The sequence below is a fragment of the Salmo salar genome, chromosome ssa23 (assembly GCF_905237065.1).
Source record: "Salmo salar chromosome ssa23, Ssal_v3.1, whole genome shotgun sequence".
NCBI classification, from domain to species: domain Eukaryota; kingdom Metazoa; phylum Chordata; class Actinopteri; order Salmoniformes; family Salmonidae; genus Salmo; species Salmo salar.
The window spans coordinates 31,776,390-31,794,937 of NC_059464.1; the positions used below are offsets into that span (position 1 = coordinate 31,776,390).

Below are 18,548 nucleotides of genomic sequence, written 5' to 3' on the forward strand. Positions count from 1 at the left end.
GATGGATAATTAGCTTCCCTACAGAAAAGACACCAACCTTCACACATCTAGATGGGGTGAGGGGGGCCAGACACAGCAGGGATTCAAACTGTAGAACCCAGTTCCTACATTTGAATATAAAAATAGATTTTATCAAAACAAAACTATGCTACATTTTATCTCTGGGACCATCAGGATGACAAATCAGATTACAAAAATTACAAAATGTAAGTACATTATTTACCTTCAGAGGTGAATGTATCAAACCAGTTGCTGTGATAAAAGTTTGTTGTTGTTGTGCACTCTCCTCAAACAATAGCATGGTCTTTTTTTTACTGTAATAGCTACTGTAAATTGGGCAGTGCAGTTAGATTAACAATAATTTAAGCTTTCTGCCCATATAAGACATGTCTATGTCCTGGGAAATGTTCTTGTTATTTACGTCATGCTAATCACATAAGTGCACGTTTGCTCAACCATCCCGTGGGGGGGGGACACCGATCCCGTAGAGGTTTAAAGGAAAACTCCACAAAAAACTCTTGTAATATTCATTTCATTTTTCCATTGTTGATATAGTCTCAAAATGTTTTGCATCTCAGCAATGAAGTTTTCAAGATATGTAATTTTCAAAATACAGAAATACAGCCTCTATGATGCATTTTGAATCATATGATCATACCGGCTGTATTTCTGTATTTTGAAAGTTAGCAGATAAGTTTTGGGGTGGAATTTTCCTTTAACTTATATTTTTTTATTTGGTATATGGGAATTTAACAGCAAAAAGTAATTTTTGTGCACTACGTCATCATGCACAGCCTTTTATTCACAACAAGTCAATTTGATGGAAACATCTCTTGTGGGAAAATGCACATATTGCTGTTATGCGGATTTTAGAATATTTGCATGAAAATCTGTTCCCAATTGGATGGAAACCTACTGTAGCTACTGACAGCAACAATAAAGGAAAGCAGAGCAGAAATCATCCGTGCGTTCTGCACCAGCCCCTGTCAGTCTTGCTGGTGGTAAAGCAGTTCGTTTCTCAGAGTAGCCTACAGTGCACACAGTGGATAGCAGCTGACTATTGGGGAGTTGCCTGTGTTACTGACTGACTGTGTACATGTGCCATAAAACTTATGGGGATATTTTAGGGCATTTCCATAGATCAGTGTCTACTGGGATTTTTGGGGGAAATCCATGGCACTCTACATTAATGGTGACGTATTTATAATAAAGATATTTTTATATATTTTATTAAGGTTATATGATTAGTCTAAAGTGATTAGTCACAGAATTCAAGGCAAGTAATTATTTACTAAATATAATTCTAAACATTGTAATAACATTATCGTTACAAAGTACTGGACTCAGTATGTGGAAACATTACAACTCTATGAGTTACAAAAGCAAAGGGAGTTTTCTAAGTCCTGCTGGGACTGTAGAATTAACATCACCAAGCAACAGTAGGACTCAGAGGAACTGGGAAAACTTGTGTTTCTGTTTCTTCATCAGCACCAGACCTGGGGCTAGATGTTCTAGCCTGGTGTGACAGCCTTCTAGCCTCTCTTATAACACAGCAGCTCTTAAAAGAAACTGCAGTAAATACGTACCAGGAGTTAGACACGCATCAGTAGATGATACGATATTACAGCATATAAAGGATATATATAGAACAGATGAAACATATATTACTTGATTTACTTTGCAAGTGGCCTTACTTTGACTTGCCAGGTCACAATGAGACTTGATTGGATAAAAACAATATTCAAAGTACTGTACAGATGCCAATGAAAACCTCACAGTGTGTTATAACAAACAAATTCAGAACATATAACAGAAAAACAAAGAACAAGGTTCAGACGTCCTAAGAAATCACATTACCACATACAATCAACATCAATAGGTTTCTGCCCCCCTGCTGGGGGAGTGGGGACACTGGGGCTTTATTTGAAATGGTGTTCTCTCCTCTGAGATTCTGAAAAATAAAGAGAATAACTTAGAACATGTTTTATTGGTTAGACAAATAATATAGCATAAACGTGCAATACAGAGTAATCAATAAAATAAATGCTTCACTAAATTAGTCCTACTCCGTGTATTTTTATGTGGACTTCCAGAGATCTTCAATGAGATCATTGTCTACAGATATGTACAATAGAAATCTGTGTTTTTCCATTTTTTAGGGCACAGTCCAATTTTGCCATCTGGTATATAAAAGTATGCAATTGTGGATCCTTGGGACGTCCCTACCCTAAACCCTAACCCCTACCTGCAATCACATGACCCCCCTGACCCTCATGCAATGACTGACTTGGTGGCTCATTACAACAGTGAACTCTCCTCCCACCTGGAAGTTCTTTTCCCCCTTAAAAGGAGGGTGGTCTCCTTCAACATCCCAGCGCCATGGTACAATCCTGAGCTGCGTGCCATGAAAGCCACAAGATGACAACTAGAACGGCTCTACAAACGGAACAGGGCTCAAGGAGGCCTACAAAGACCACATTCACAACTGCAAGGACTCACTTGCCACAACCAAATCTGCCTATTTCTCCAACATCATAAGGTATGAACAAGGAAACCCAAGAGAGCTCTTCTCAAACATCAACAAACTTCTCCGCCCATTGGATAACCCCTCTCTCACAACCACCATCGACCTCTGTGACAGTATTCTGGCCGAGGCTATCTATCCAACAGCTGCAACAGTCTCACCCTTTCTTACTGGTACGGGACACCCAAGTGTACACACGCATTTCTTTTAATAGTACAACAATTACAGGGTAGCTTACTCTGTTGACAATGACAAACAGATCAATAAATACGATGTTGTCTGATCCATATAATCGGCCTACGAAAAGGGGCGACACGAATACAATATGACGTCCATCTAACCTGAAGGAGGAAATTATTGTCCAAAAACAAACAAAAGTGGCACTGATCCAATGATAAAGACAGTGAATATGCACACTCACAGGGGATATGGCCGATAAGATGCCAATAAGTGCCAATAAGATAGGCTACTGTTTGCTCAATTAAGTTAATCATTTTGATAAGTAAAAGACAAATTGGAGTCTTTTCATTGTCATCTTTTTACAGTAATAGCCATTTGCTTTTAAAACAGTTTTTCCTGATTGTATTTTTAAATATTGTGATATGCCTGGCTGGGTCTCTGCTTTTCACTGACAGTCATAACTCAACAATCATCTATTTGGTATTTGCAGCATGAGCTGCGCAAATTGCGGGCCCTTCCGACTGTAGGCTATCTTTTTTTTATGTGTAGTAGCCTATTTTTAAGGACTTTATTTATTTATGTTTTCAGTGCATTCGGAAAGTATTCAGACCCCATGACTTTTTCCACATATTGTTACGTTCCAACCTTATTGGAGGCAGGTAGCCTAGTGGTTAGAGCATTGGGCCAGTTATCGAAAGGTTGCTAGATCGAATCCCTGAGCTGACAAGGTAGAAATCTGTCGTTCTGCCCCTGAACAAGGCAGTTAACCCACTGTTCCTGTCACGTCCTGACCAGAATAAGGGGTTATTGGTTATTGTAGTTTGGTCAGGACGTGACAGGAACAGTGGGTTAACTGCCTTGTTCAGGGGCAGAACGACAGATTTCTACCTTGTCAGCTCAGGGATTCGATCTAGCAACCTTTCGATAACTGGCCCAATGCTCTAACCACTGTCACGTCCTGACCAGAATAAGGGGTTATTGGTTATTGTAGTTTGGTCAGGACGTGACAAGGGGTATTTGTTTTATGTGGTTCGGGGTTTAATGGGATCAGGGGCGGAAATCCCGGGGGGGACGGGGGGGACACGACCCCCCCATCCTGGGAAAAATATGATTTGTCCCCCCCAATATATCACTGAAACAGAACTATGTAATTTAAATAATATTAATAATACGCAATGAAAGCAATTGTGCTGATTATAGACACTTAATAGCGCGTTTTTAAGTTTCAAAAGATTGCAACCCCCCCACCCGTTGCCTCACAATGGTTTGATCCACTGCCAGTTCCTTAGTTTGCTAGGTAACAGATAGGTCGTATCTACTGTCTGAAAGGCACTCAATGAACGTAACTGACGTGAGGTTAATCCAGTCAATCACGCACACACACTAGCTGAATATGCAGAGCTAGCGCGCAAATATTAACTATTAAGCTAGCTAGTACCTATTCCATTTATGTGGCGTCGTCAAAGATGGAATCAGCATGCAGATGATGTAAGTTAGTGCTTCAAAGTCCCTGTGATAAGGTTAGCGATAAACTGAAATCCAAACTGAACAGAACTACACTCTCTTCTACCATTGTCTTAAATATATTTAATGGTCTCGTTGCAAAAGCTAAATTGTCGCAAGTTAACTTTTATTTATTTATTTCACCTTTATTTAACCCGGGTAGCAAAGATTATAGCAAACACCACTGAAACTGAATTGGTGCTCGCTAGCTTTGCAAATTCAGCTATTGTTGGAAGCCAGCCAATATGAAACAAACTATTAAAATTACAAAAGGTTGCAGCATATGTTGTGTATATGGTGAACTCATACAGCTGTCAACTCTTGTCATTTTAATCCGTTTCACATTTGCTAGCTACCTTTTAGATCGAAGCCCAAATAGAATGATTGAAGATGATAGAAGCCCATCTCCTACTGTAAATAACCTACACACTGTGTGTGTAGCCAGCCAGCCAGCCAGGTAGAAAAATGGCAGAATAATAAAAGACGGACATCAGAGTATTTTTCAATACACCAAAACGCATAGTAAGAACCCTAGTAGCCTAATATCTCAAAGACTAGTTGATAAAATGTTCATAAGAAAGAAATTAAATTCTAATGGAAATGTTTCACAATGATGTCATTAGGCAGAGCAGGCAACAGATGGCACACAGACAGCAGAGTTGGGGACAGATATGCAGGGACAGACTGGCAGAGACAGGGAGTCTCAGGTAACTTTGAGTCTTTGTTTGGCAACATTATGAAAGGTTCTAAACATTTTTGACTTGTAAAATAGGAACATAATTGGAAAATGCCATGGATACCCCCACTCTCAACTTAAACTGGTGACTGAACTAAGATTTGTTAAAGGCAATGGTATTGCTGTTGTGATTAGTTGTGTAGTTTTAGGTACCGGTAGTTAGGAGTACGGCAAACACCTTATTTCTTTGGTTCCTCAATATACATTTACCATATTACAATGTAGGCTATGTGTTACAGCACTACTTTTGGTGTCCCCCTCAGGAATTGCTCTTGAGAAAATGTCATGTAATTGTCCCCTCCAAAGTTGATATCAGATTTTCGCCCCTGAATGGGATATGTATTTATGTAAGTGGGGTGTTTGATTTATGTGTTCCGGGGTTTTTGGGTAATGTTCTTGTTTTGTATTTCTATGTTTTTCTATGTTGTGTATTTCTTTGTTGGCCTGGTATGGCTCTCAATCAGGAACAGCTGTACATCGTTGTTGCTGATTGAGAGTCATACTTTAGTAGGCCTGTTTTCACCTGTCCCTTTGTGGGAAGTTGTTGTTGCACTGCTGTGTTAGCCTGCAATACTGTTTGTTTTGTACGTTTTCTTGTTTTGTTTTTTTGTTACGTGTCTCAAAATAAAGATAAAATGAGCACTCAACCCGCTGCGCCTTGGTCCAGTATATACGACGATCGTTACAGTTTCTAGGCTGTCATTGTAAATAAGAATTTGTTCTTAACTGACTTGCCTAGTTAAATAAATGTATGTATATATAAAAAAAGTATTCAGACCCTTTAATAAGTACTTTGTTGAACCACCTTTGGCAGTGATTACAGCCTCGAGTCTTCTTGGGTATGACGCTACATGCTTGGCACACCTGTATTTGGGGAGTTCCGTCGTTGATGTGACTCCCGATCTTGCCGCCGTTCCTCCCTCGCTGCTTCCACCTGTTCCCATGGGAGGCGATCCCTTCCGGTCTTGATCTCCTCCCACGTCCAGGATCCTTTGCCGTCCAGGATGTCCTCCCATGTCCACTCCTCCTGGCCATGCTGTTTGGTCCGTTTTTGGTGGGATCTTCTGTTACATTCGCCGGAAGGATGAGACCAAGGTGCAGCGTGGTAGGCGAACATTTTTCCTTTATTAAAAATGAACACCGTCAAAACAACAAAATACAAAAACAACAAACGTAAAGTTCTGCAGGCTACACAGATACCTAACAAAAACAAGATCCCACAGTATGATCCCAGTGGGAAAAGGCTGCCTAAATATGATCCCCAATCAGAGACAACGAAAGACAGCTGCCTCTGATTGGGAACCATATCAGGCCAACATAGAAATACAATAATCTAGAATGCCCACCCAAATCACACCCTGACCTAACCAAATAGAGAAATAAAAAGGCTCTCTATGGTCAGGGCGTGACAGCCCCGACTTTCTAGTTAATTATCTACCTGATTAGCTTAATCAGGTAATATTAATTACAGAGAAATGATTTTATAGAATAGGATGTCATATCACTTAATCCGGCATAGCCAAAGACACGACACCTGTCATCATGTTTAGTGTTCTCCATGGTTAGCCTGTCATCATGTTTAGTATTCTCCATGGTTAGCCTGTCATCATGTTTAGTGTTCTCCATGGTTAGCCTGTCATCATGTTTAGTATTCTCCATGGTTAGCCTGTCATCATGTTTAGTGTTCTCCATGGTTAGCCTGTCATCATGTTTAGTATTCTCCATGGTTAGCCTGTCATCTGTAGAGCCTCTAGCCCTGCTCATTATACCTATTCCAACCTTTCAGTTCCACCACCCACACATGCTATGACATCTTCTGGTTTCAATGATGTTTCTAGAGACAATATCTCTCTCATCATCACTCAATGCCTAGGTTTACCTCCACTGTATTCACATCCTACCATACCTTTGTCTTTACATTATACCTTGAAGCTATTTCATCGCCCCCAGAAACCTGCTCCTTTTACTCTCTATTACGGACGTCATAGACGACCAATTCTCATAGCTTTTATCCGTACCCTTATCCTACTCCTCCTCTGTTCCTCTGGTGATGTAGAGGTGAATCCAGGCCCTGCAGTGCCTAGCTCCACTCCTATTCCCCAGGCGCTCTCTTTTGATGACTTCTGTAACCGTAATAGCCTTGGTTTCATGCATGTTAACATTAGAAGCCTCCTCCCTAAGTTTGTTTTATTCACTGCTTTAGCACACTCTGCCAACCCGGATGTCCTAGCCGTGTCTGAATCCTGGCTTAGGAAGTCCACCAAAAACTCTGAAATCTTCATCCCTAACTATAACATTTTCAGACAAGATAGAACGGCCAAAGGGAGCGGTGTTGCAATCTACTGCAGAGATAGCCTGCAGAGTTCTGTCCTACTATCCAGGTCTATACCCAAACAATTTGAACTTCTACTTTTAAAAATCCATCTCTCTAAAAACAAGTCTCTCACCGTTGCCGCCTGCTATAGACCACCCTCTGCCCCCAGCTGTGCTCTGGACACCATATGTGAACTGATTGCCCCCCATCTATCTTCAGAGCTCGTGCTGCTAGGTGACCTAAACTGGGACATGCTTAACACCCCGGCCATCCTACAATCTAAGCTTGATGCCCTCAATCTCACACAAATTATCAATGAACCTACCAGGTACCACCCCAAAGCCGTAAACACGGGCACCCTCATAGATATCACCCTAACCAACTTGCCGTCTAAATACACCTCTGCTGTTTTCAACCAAGATCTCAGCGATCACTGCCTCATTGCCTGCATCCGTAATGGGTCAGAGGTCAAACGACCTCCACTTATCACTATCAAACGCTCCCTGAAACATTTCAGTGAGCAAGCCTTTCTAATCGACCTGGCCCGGATATCCTGGAAGGGTATTGACCTCATCCCGTCAGTAGAGGATGCCTGGTTATGTTTTTAAAATGCCTTCCTCACCATCTTAAATAAGCATGCCCCATTCAAGAAATTTAGTACCAGGAACAGATATAGCCCTTGGTTCTCTCCAGACCTGACTGCCCTTAACCAACACAAAACATCCTGTGGCGTTCTGCATTAGCATCGAACAGCCCCCGTGATATGCAACTTTTAAGGGAAGTTAGAAACCAATATACACAGACAGTTAAAAAAGCCAAGGCTAGCTTTTTCAAGCAGAAATTTGATTCCTGCAACACAAACTCAAAAAAGTTCTGGGACACTGTAAAGTCCATGGAGAATAAGAACACCTACTCCCAGCTGCCCACTGCACTGAGGATAGGAAACTCTGTCACCTCTGATAAATCCACTATAATTGAGAATTTCAATAAGCATTTTTCTACGGCTGGCCATGCTTTCCACCTGGCTACCCCGACCGCGGTCAACAGCTCTGCACCCCCCACAGCTACTCGCCCAAGCCTTCCCCATTTCTCCTTCTCCCAAATCCAGTCAGCTGATGTTCTGAAAGAGCTGCAAAATCTGGACCCCTACAAATCAGCCGGGCTAGACAATCTGGACCATTTCTTTCAAAAATTATCTGCCGAAATTGTGTCGTCTGAGATTCCAAAAGATTGGAAAGCAGCTGCTGTCATCCCCCTCTTCAAAGGAGGGGACACTCTTGACCCAAACTGCTACAGACCTATATCTATCCTACCCTGCCTTTCTAAGGTCTTCGAAAGCCAAGTCAACAAACAGATTACCGACCATTTCGAATCCCACCGCACCTTCTCCGCTATGCAATCTGGTTTCAGAGCTGGTCATGGGTGCACCTCAGCCACGCTCAAGGTCCTAAATGATATCGTAACCGCCATTGATAAGAAACAATACTGTGCTGCCGTATTCATTGACCTGGCCAAGGCTTTCAACTCTGTCAATCACCACATCCTCATCGGCAGACTCAATAGCCTTGGTTTCTCAAATGATTGCCTCGCCTGGTTCACCAACAACTTCTCTGATAGAGTTCAATGTGTCAAATCGGATGGCCTGTTGTCCGGGCCTCTGGTAGTCTCTATGGGGGTGCCACAGGGTTCAATTCTTGGGCCAACTCTTTTCTCTGTATACATCAATGATGTCGCTCTTGCTGCTGGTGAGTCTCTGATCCACCTCTACGCAGACGACACCATTCTGTATACTTCTGGCCCTTCTTTGGACACTGTGTTAACAACCCTCCAGACGAGCTTCAATGCCATGCAACTCTCCTTCCGTGGCCTCCAACTGCTCTTAAATACAAGTAAAACTAAATGCATGCTCTTCAACCGATCGCTGCCTGCACCTGCCCGCCCGTCCAGCGTCACTACTCTGGATGGTTCTGACTTAGAATATGTGGACAACTACAAATACATAGGTGTCTGGTTAGACTGTAAGCTTTCCTTCCAGACTCACATCATACATCTCCAATCCGAAGTTAAATCTAGAATTGGCTTCCTATTTCGCAACACAGCATCCTTCACTCATTCTGCCAAACATACCCTCGTAAAACTGACCATCCTACCGATCCTCGACTTCGGCGATGTCATTTACAAAATAGCCTCCAATACCCTACTCAATAAACTGGATGCAGTCTATCACAGTGCCATCCGTTTTGTCACCAAAGCCCCATATACTATCCAACACTGCGACCTGTATGCTCTCGTTGGCTGGCCCTCGCTTCATACTCGTCGCCAAACCCACTGGCTCCAGGTCATCTACAAGACCCTGCTAGGTAAAGTCCCCCCTTATCTCCGCTCACTGGTCACCATAGCAGCACCCACCTGTAGCACGCGCTCCAGCAGGTATATCAAATCAAATCAAATGTATTTATATAGGCCTTCTTACATCAGCTGATATCTCAAAGTGCTGTACAGAAACCCAGCCTAAAACCCCAAACAGCAAGCAATGCAGGTGTAGAAGCATGGTGGCTAGGAAATACTCCCTAGAAAGGCCAAAACCTAGGAAGAAACCTACATTTACATTTACATTTTAGTCATTTAGCAGACGCTCTTATCCAGAGCGACTTACAGTAGTGAATGCATACATTTCATGAGGGGTGGCCAGTCCTCTTCTGGCTGTGCCGGGTGGAGATTATAACAGAACATGGCCAAGATGTTAAAATGTTCATAAATGGCCAGCATGGTCAAATAATAATAATCACAGTAGTTGTCGAGGGTGCAACAAGTCAGCACCTCAAGAGTAAATGTCAGTTGGCTTTTCATAGCCGATCATTGAGAGTATCTCTACCGCTCCTGCTGTCTCTAGAGAGTTGAAAACAGCAGGTCTGGGACAGGTAGCACGTCCGGTGAACAGGTCAGCGTTCCATAGCCGCAGGCAGAACAGTTGAAACTGGAGCAGCAGCACAGCCAGGTGGACTGGGGACAGCAAGGAGTCATCATGCCAGGTAGTCCTGAGGCATGGTCCTAGGGCTCAGGTCCTCCGGGAGAGAGAAAGAAAGAAAGAGAGAAAGAGAGAATTAGAGAGAGAGAGCATACTTAAATTCACACAGGACACCGGATAAGACAGGAGAAATACTCCAGATATAAGACTGACCCTAGCCCCCCGACACATAAACTACTGCAGCATAAATACTGGAGGCTGAGACAGGAGGGGTCAGGAGACACTGTGGCTCCATCCGATGATACCCCCGGACAGGGCCAAACAGGCAGGATATAACCCCACCCACTTTGCCAAAGCACAGCCCCCACACCACTAGAGGGATACTTCAACCACCAACTTACCATCCTGAGACAAGGCTGAGTATAGTCCACAAAGATCTCCGCCACGGCACAACCCAAGGGGGGGCGCCAACCCAGACAGGAAGACCCCGTCAGTGACTCAACCCACTCAAGTGGGTTGAGTCCAAGGGACGGCATGGAAGAACACCAATAAGCCAGTGACTCAGCCCCTGTAATAGGGTTAGAGGCAGAGAATCCCAGTGAAGAGAGGGGAACCGGCCAGGCAGAGACAGCAAGGGCGGTTCGTTGCTCCAGAGCCTTTCCGTTCACCTTCACACTCCTGGGCCAGACTACACTAAATCATAGAACCTACTGAAGAGATGAGTCTTCAGTAAAGACTTAAAGGTTGAGACCGAGTCTGCGTCTCACATGGGTAGGCAGACCATTCCATAAAAATGGAGCTCTATAGGAGAAAGCCCTGCCTCCAGCTGTTTGCTTAGAAATTCTAGGGACAATTAGGAGGCCTGCGTCTTGTGACCGTAGCGTACGTGTAGGTATGTACGGCAGGACCAAATCGGAAAGATAGGTAGGAGCAAGCCCATGTAATGCTTTGTAGGTTAGCAGTAAAACCTTGAAATCAGCCCTTGCTTTAACAGGAAGCCAGTGTAGGGAGGCTAGCACTGGAGTAATATGATCAAATTAGTTGGTTCTAGTCAGGATTCTAGCAGCCGTATTTAGCACTAACTGAAGTTTATTTAGTGCTTTATCCTGGTAGCCGGAAAGTAGAGCATTGCAGTAGTCCAACCTAGAAGTAACAAAAGCATGGATTCATTTTTCTGCATCATTTTTGGACAGACAGTTTCTGATTTTTGCAATGTTACGTAGATGGAAAAAAGCTGTCCTTGAAACAGTCTTGATATGTTCTTCAAAAGAGAGATCAGGGTCCAGAGTAACGCCGAGGTCCTTCACAGTTTTATTTGAGACTACTGTACAACCATCAAGATTAATTGTCAGATTCAACAGAAGATCTCTTTGTTTCTTGGGACCTAGAACAAGCATCTCTGTTTTGTCCGAGTTTAAAAGTAGAAAGTTTGCAGCCATCCACTTCCTTATTTCTGAAACACAGGCTTCTAGCGAGGGCAATTTTGGGGCTTCACCATGTTTCATTGAAATGTACAGCTGTGTGTCATCCGCATAGCAGTGAAATTTAACATTATGTTTTCGAATTACATCTCCAAGAGGTAAAATATGCAGTGAAAACAATTGTGGTCCTAAAACAGAACCTTGAGGAACACAAATTTACAGTTGATTTGTCAGAGGACAAACCATTCACAGAGACAAACTGATATCTTTCCGACAGATAAGATCTAAACCAGGCCAGAACTTGTCCGTGTAGACCAATTTGGGTTTCCAATCTCTCCAAAAGAATGTGGTGATTTATGGTATCAAAAGCAGCACTAAGATCTAGGAGCACGAGGACAGATGCAGAGCCTCGGTCTGACGCCGTTAAACGGTCATTTACCACCTTCACAAGTGCAGTCTCAGTGCTATGATGGGGTCTAAAACCAGACTGAAGTGTTTCGTATACATTGTTTGTCTTCAGAAAGGCAGTGAGTTGCTGCGCAACAGCTTTTTCTAACATTTTTGAGAGGAATGGAAGATTCGATATAGGCCGATAGTTTTTTATATTTTCTGGGTCAAGATTTGGCTTTTTCAAGAGAGGCTTTATTACTGCCACTTTTAGTGAGTTTGGTACACATCCGGTGGATAGAGAGCAGTTTATTATGTTCAACATAGGAGGGCCAAGCACAGGAAGCAGCTCTTTCAGTAGTTTAGTTGGAATAGGGTCCAGTATTCAGCTTGAAGGTTTAGAGGCCATGATTATTTTCATCATTGTGTCAAGAGATATAGTACTAAAACACTTTAGTGTCTCCCTTGATTCTAGGTCCTGGCAGAGTTGTGCAGACTCAGGACAACGGAGCTTTGGAGGAATACGCAGATTTAAAGAGGAGTCCGTAATTTGCTTTCTAATGATCATGATCTTTTCCTCAAAGAAGTTCATGAATTTATTACTGCTGAAGTGAAAGCCATCCTCTCTTGGGGAATGCTGCTTTTTAGTTATCTTTGCGACAGTATCAAAAATAACATTTAGGATTGTTCTTATTTTCCTCAATTAAGTTGGATAAATAGGATGATCGAACAGCAGTGAGGGCTCTTCGATACTGCACGGTACTGTCTTTCCAAGCTAGTCGAAAGACTTCCAGTTTGGTGTGACGCCATTTCCGTTCCAATTTTCAGGAAGCTTGCTTCAGAGCTCGTGTATTTTCTGTATACCAGGGAGCTAGTTTCTCATGACAAATGTTTTTAGTTTTTAGGGGTGCAACTGCATATAGGGTATTGCGCAAGGTTAAATTGAGTTCCTCAGTTAGGTGGTTAACTGATTTTTGTCCTCTGACGTCCTTGGGTAGGCAGAGGGAGTCTGGAAGGGCATCAAGGAATCTTTGGGTTGTCTGAGAATTTATAGCACGACTTTTGATGCTCCTTGGTTGGGGTCTGAGCAGAATATTTGTTGTGATTGCAAACGTAATAAAATGGTGGTCCGATAGTCCAGGATTATGAGGAAAAACATTAAGATCCACAACATTTATTCCACGGGACAAAACTAGGTCCAGAGTATGACTGTGGCAGTGAGTAGGTCCAGAGACATGTTGGACAAAACCCACTGAGTCGATGATGGCTCCGAAAGCCTTTTGGAGTGGGTCTGTGGACTTTTCCATGTGAATATTAAAGTCACCAAAAATGTGAATATTATCTGCTACGACTACAATGTCCGATAGGAATGCAGGGAACTCAGTGAGGAACACTGTATATGGCCCAGGAGGCCTGTAAACAGTAGCTATAAAAAGTGATTGAGTAGGCTGCATAGATTTCATGACTAGAAGCTCAAAAGACGAAAACGTTGTTTTTTTAATATTTTATTTAAATTTGCTATCGTAAATGTTAGCAACACCTCCGCCTTTGCGGGATGCACGGGTGATATGTTCACTAGTGTAACCAGGAGGTGAGGCCTCATTTAACACAGTAAATTCATCAGGCTTAAGCCATGTTTCAGTCAGGCCAATGTCATGACGTTGCCCTCTTTGGACACTGCGAGCACCATCCCCCGACCTCTATACTTGTGACACCAGGCTCTGTAAGAGCGGTCGTAAATTCCTACGAGGAGACCCTCTCCTCATGGCCACAGTATAGAGAGAACAAAGGAGTTCTTCCACCTCAGAGAACTGGAGAACCGAACAACATTTATGTTCTGGAGAAGGTATAAAAGATCGGTGAAGAATCCAGCTACGAACTGGTCCGTTTGGTACATTTTTGTGAAACTCATGAGAGACAATACCGCCACATTACCATAATCATGTTTATACAATAGCCTCAGCTATGAGACTTACATCTAAATGGTTGTATAAAATGAATGAATAAGGATGGAAATGTTTGTGAAATTGTGTAATGTGATTTTGGACTGTTTAACCTGTTAGGGCTAGGGGGCAGTATTGACACGGCTGGATAAAAAAACATACCCGATTTAATCTGGTTACCACTCCTACCCAGTAACTAGAATATGCATATACTTATTACATATGGATAGAAAACACCCTAAATTTTCTAAAACTGTTTGAATGGTGTCTGTGAGTATAACAGAACTCATTTGGCAGGCAAAACCCTGAGACATTTTCTGACAGGAAGTGGATACCTGATGTGTTGTATTACCTTTAAACCTATCCCATTGAAAAACACAGGGGCTGAGGAATATTTTGGCACTTCCTATTGCTTCCACTAGATGTCACCAGCCTTTACAAAGTGTTTTGAGTCTTCTGGAGGGAGATCTGACCGAACAAGAGCCATGGAACGATGATGGCCCATTAGACACCTGGCGCGAGTTCATGTTGGGTACCCTCGTTCCAATACGTTATAAAAGAGTATGCATTCGTCCACCTTGAATATTATTCATGTTCTGGTTAAAAAAGGCCCTAATGATTTATGCTATACAACGTTTGACATGTTTGAACGAACGTAAATATATTTTTTCCCCTCGTTCATGACGAGAAGTCCGGCTGGCTTAGATCATGTGCTAACAAGACGGAGATTTTTGGACATAAATTATGAGCTTTTTTGAACAAAACTACATTCGTTATGGACCTGTGATACCTGGAAGTGACATCTGATGAAGAGAATCAAAGGTAATGGATTATTTACATAGTATTTTCGATTTTAGATCTCCCCAACATGACGTCTAGTCTGTATCGCAACGCGTATTTTTCTGGGCGCAGTGCTCAGATTATTGCAAAGTGTGATTTCCCAGTAAGGTTATTTTTAAATCTGGCAAGTTGATTGCGTTCAAGAGATGTAAATCTATAATTCTTTAAATGACAATATAATATTTTACCAATGTTTTCTAATTTTAATTATTTAATTTGTGACGCTGACTTGACTGCCGGTTATTGGAGGGAAACGATTTCCTCAACATCAATGCCATAGTAAAACGCTGTTTTTGGATATAAATATGAACTTGATAGAACTAAAAATGCATGCATTGTCTAACATAATGTCCTAGGAGTGTCATCTGATGGAGATTGTAAAAGGTTAGTGCATCATTTTAGCTGGTTTTATGGTTTTGGTGACCCTGTCTTTGAATTGACAAAACATTACACACAACTCTTGTAAATGTACTGTCCTAACATACTCTAAATTTATGCTTTCGCCGTAAAACCTTTTTGAAATCGTAAAACGTGGTTAGATTAAGGAGATGTTTATCTTTCAAAGGGTGTAAAATAGTTGTATGTTTGAAAAATTTGAATTTTGACATTTATTTGGATTCAAATTTGCCGCTCTTGAAATGCACCTGCTGTTGATGGAGTGCACCACGGGTGGCACGCTAGCGTCCCACCTAGCCCATAGAGGTTAATGAAGGAAACTCCAATTCCCTTTGGAGTCTTAACTAAATCAGAGGACCGCCCATGAGCACAGTTATGGTCTGGCGTCATGGGACAGGCCCTTTTCTGCTCTTCCGAATAAAACCCCCACCTAGGTTTTCTATCACCAGACCGAGCTTACCTCAATTACGAGATGGCTAAAGGTTGGAGACCGAGCTTACCTCAATTACGAGATGGCTAAAGGTTGGATACCAGCTTACCTCGATAACGAGAGGGCCAAGGTTTGACCATGCATTCCTCTTGCTGAACTTTTAACCATACCACGTGGTTAAACTCTTAGACTATCGATACTGACAGAATAAGAACAAGTCTTTGATATTAATTACTAGTCTGCAGCTAGGAATTCGGTATCATTGAACGCGAAGACTGTCAACCGCCGAAACAGCTATTCTATAATGACATGAATGAATGTTACTCTGAACTATGCATTCTAACCACGACAGAGAGAGAGAGAGGGCGGACAGACTCTTCAACAGAAACTAACTTTTCAACAGAGATCCCGACGACACACTGAGCGTAAATATATATATTGATTGCAATTGTTCCCGAATGAGTGAGCGTTCATGTGCAAAGGATCCGCATTTCAATTGTTATAATTATCAACTCTGTAGTGCCTTCTCAGTTGACCCCCCCACTCCCCTTTTATCTAACAAGCCGCCATGCCGGTTTAACCCACTAGGGCACATTCCCCTATGATTTCCTTGTAACCATCTACTGTTTGTTATGCATTTCTGTGAATTACTTAGTTAGTAAATAAATGATTTTAAGACAATTGATGTATGGATGACTCATAGTGAAGACTGGGTTCGTGCAGATAACCAACAATTTACGACGTTTGGAATGAGACTGACGTGAGGTAAATAAGTCATTAATTCGAAGACTAATTGATCAGATATTAAAATATCTGAAAGTAATATTAGGAAAATTATAACTTTGTAATCTGAATATTTTCCTTGGTGCCCCGACTTCCTAGTTAATTACAGTTACATGATTAATCAGGTTAATCGCGTAATAATAATTACAGAGTTATTTGATAAATATGTCTTCAGTTTTAATGATGCCAAAGACACGACACCAATCACATCACGATTATGATCAGTGATTAGTTCATTGACTATAACTGCCTTTGAAGTGAGGGATCTAACATTAAGTAGCCCTATTTTGAGATGTGAGGTATTACGATCTCTTTCAATAATGGCAGGAATAGAGGAGGTCTTTATTCTAGTGAGATTGCTAAGGCGAACACCGCCATGTTTAGTTTTGCCCAACCTAGGTCGAGGCACAGACACGGTCTCAATGGGGATAGCTGAGCTGACTACACTAACTGTGCTAGTGGCAGACTCCACTAAGCTGGCAGGCTGGCTAACAGCCTGCTGCCTGGCCTGCACCCTATTTCATTGTGGAGCTAGGGGAGTTAGAGCCCTGTCTATGTTCATAGATAAGATGAGAGCACCCCTCCAGCTAGGATGGAGTCCGTCACTCCTCAACAGGCCAGGCTTGGTCCTGTTTGTGGGTGAGTCCCAGAAAGAGGGACAATTATCTACACATTCTATCTTTTGGGAGGGGCAGAAAACAGTTTTCAACCAGTGATTGAGTTGTTAGGCTCTGCTGTAGAGCTCATCACTCCCCCTAACTGGGAGGGGGCCAGAGACAATTACTCGATGCCGACACATCTTTCTAGCTGATTTACATGCTGAAGCTATGTTGCGCTTGGTGACCTCTGACTGTTTCATCCTAACATCGTTGGTGCCGACGTGGATAACAATATCTCTATACTCTCTACACTCGCCAGTTTTAGCCTTAGCCAGCACCATCTTCAGATTAGCCTTAACGTCGGTAGCCCTGCCCCCTGGTAAACAGTGTATGATCGCTGGATGATTCGTTTTAAGTCTAATACTGCGGGTAATGGAGTCGCCAATGACTAGGGTTTTCAATTTGTCAGAGCTAATGGTGGGAAGCTTCGGCGTCTCAGACCCCGTAACGGGAGGAGTAGAGACCAGAGAAGGCTCGGCCTCAGACTCTGCTTAATGAGCATTCCTACAGCATTTCCCTACAGAAGCCATGAGAAAGATGTCCGGCTGCGGGGACCGTGCGAGGGGATTTATACTAACGTTACTATCTGTACTTACTGGTTGCACAGACGCTGTTTCATCCTTTCCTACACTGAAATTACCCTTGCCTAACGATTGCGTCTGAAGCTGGCCTTGCAGCACAGCTATCCTCAGCGTAAGGCGATCGTTCTCCTGTATATTATGAGTACAACGACTGCAATTAGAAGGCATCATGTTAATGTTACTACTTAGCTTCGGCTGTTGGAAGTCCTGACGAACCATGTGCAGATAAAACGTCCGGAGTGAAAAAGTTGAATGAAAAAAGTTGAGTGAGGGAAAAACTACAAATATAAACGGTAATTAAAAAGTAAAAATCGTAAAGTTGTCAGGTAGCAAAGTAAGGTTGGCAACAAAACACAAAACGCATATCTCTCTAGTCACCCTCCTTTGGCTGTCTCTCCTTCCAGTTCTCTGCTGCCATTGACTGGAACGAAGTAAAAAAATCTCTGAAACTGGAAACACTTATCTCCCTCACTAGCTTTAAGCACCAGCTGTCAGAGCTGCTCACAGATCACTGCACCTGTACATAGCCCATCTATAATTTAGCCCATACAACTACCTCTTCCCCTACTGTATTTATTTATTTATTTTGCTCCTTTGCACCCCATTATTTCTATTTCTACTTTGCACTTTCTTCCACTACAAATCTACCATTTCAGTGTTTTACTTGATATATTGTATTTACTTTGCCACCATGGCCTTTTTTGCCTTTACCTCCCTTATCTCACCTCTTTTGCTCACATTATATATAGACTTATTTTTCTACTGTATTATTGACTGTATGTTTGTTTTACTCCATGTGTAACTCTGTGTTGTTGTATGTGTCGAACTGCTTTGCTTTATCTTGGCCAGGTCGCAATTGTAAATGAGAACTTGTTCTCAACTT

The 18,548-nt window shown here is 42.3% G+C and overlaps 1 protein-coding gene across 1 annotated transcript in view; it reads right to left on the reverse strand.

Annotated features, from left to right (window-relative positions):
- Window positions 1–1,270: 1,270 nt before the first annotated feature.
- The window catches only part of LOC123729879 (interleukin-6 receptor subunit beta), a 34,981-nt gene continuing 17,703 nt past the window's right edge, over window positions 1,271–18,548 (reverse strand). Inside the window, exon 13 of the mRNA XM_045706451.1 lies at window positions 1,271–1,951. Coding sequence (XP_045562407.1) covers window positions 1,841–1,951 — 111 coding nt within the window. The 3' untranslated portion in view covers window positions 1,271–1,840. The remainder of the gene's footprint in view (window positions 1,952–18,548) is intronic.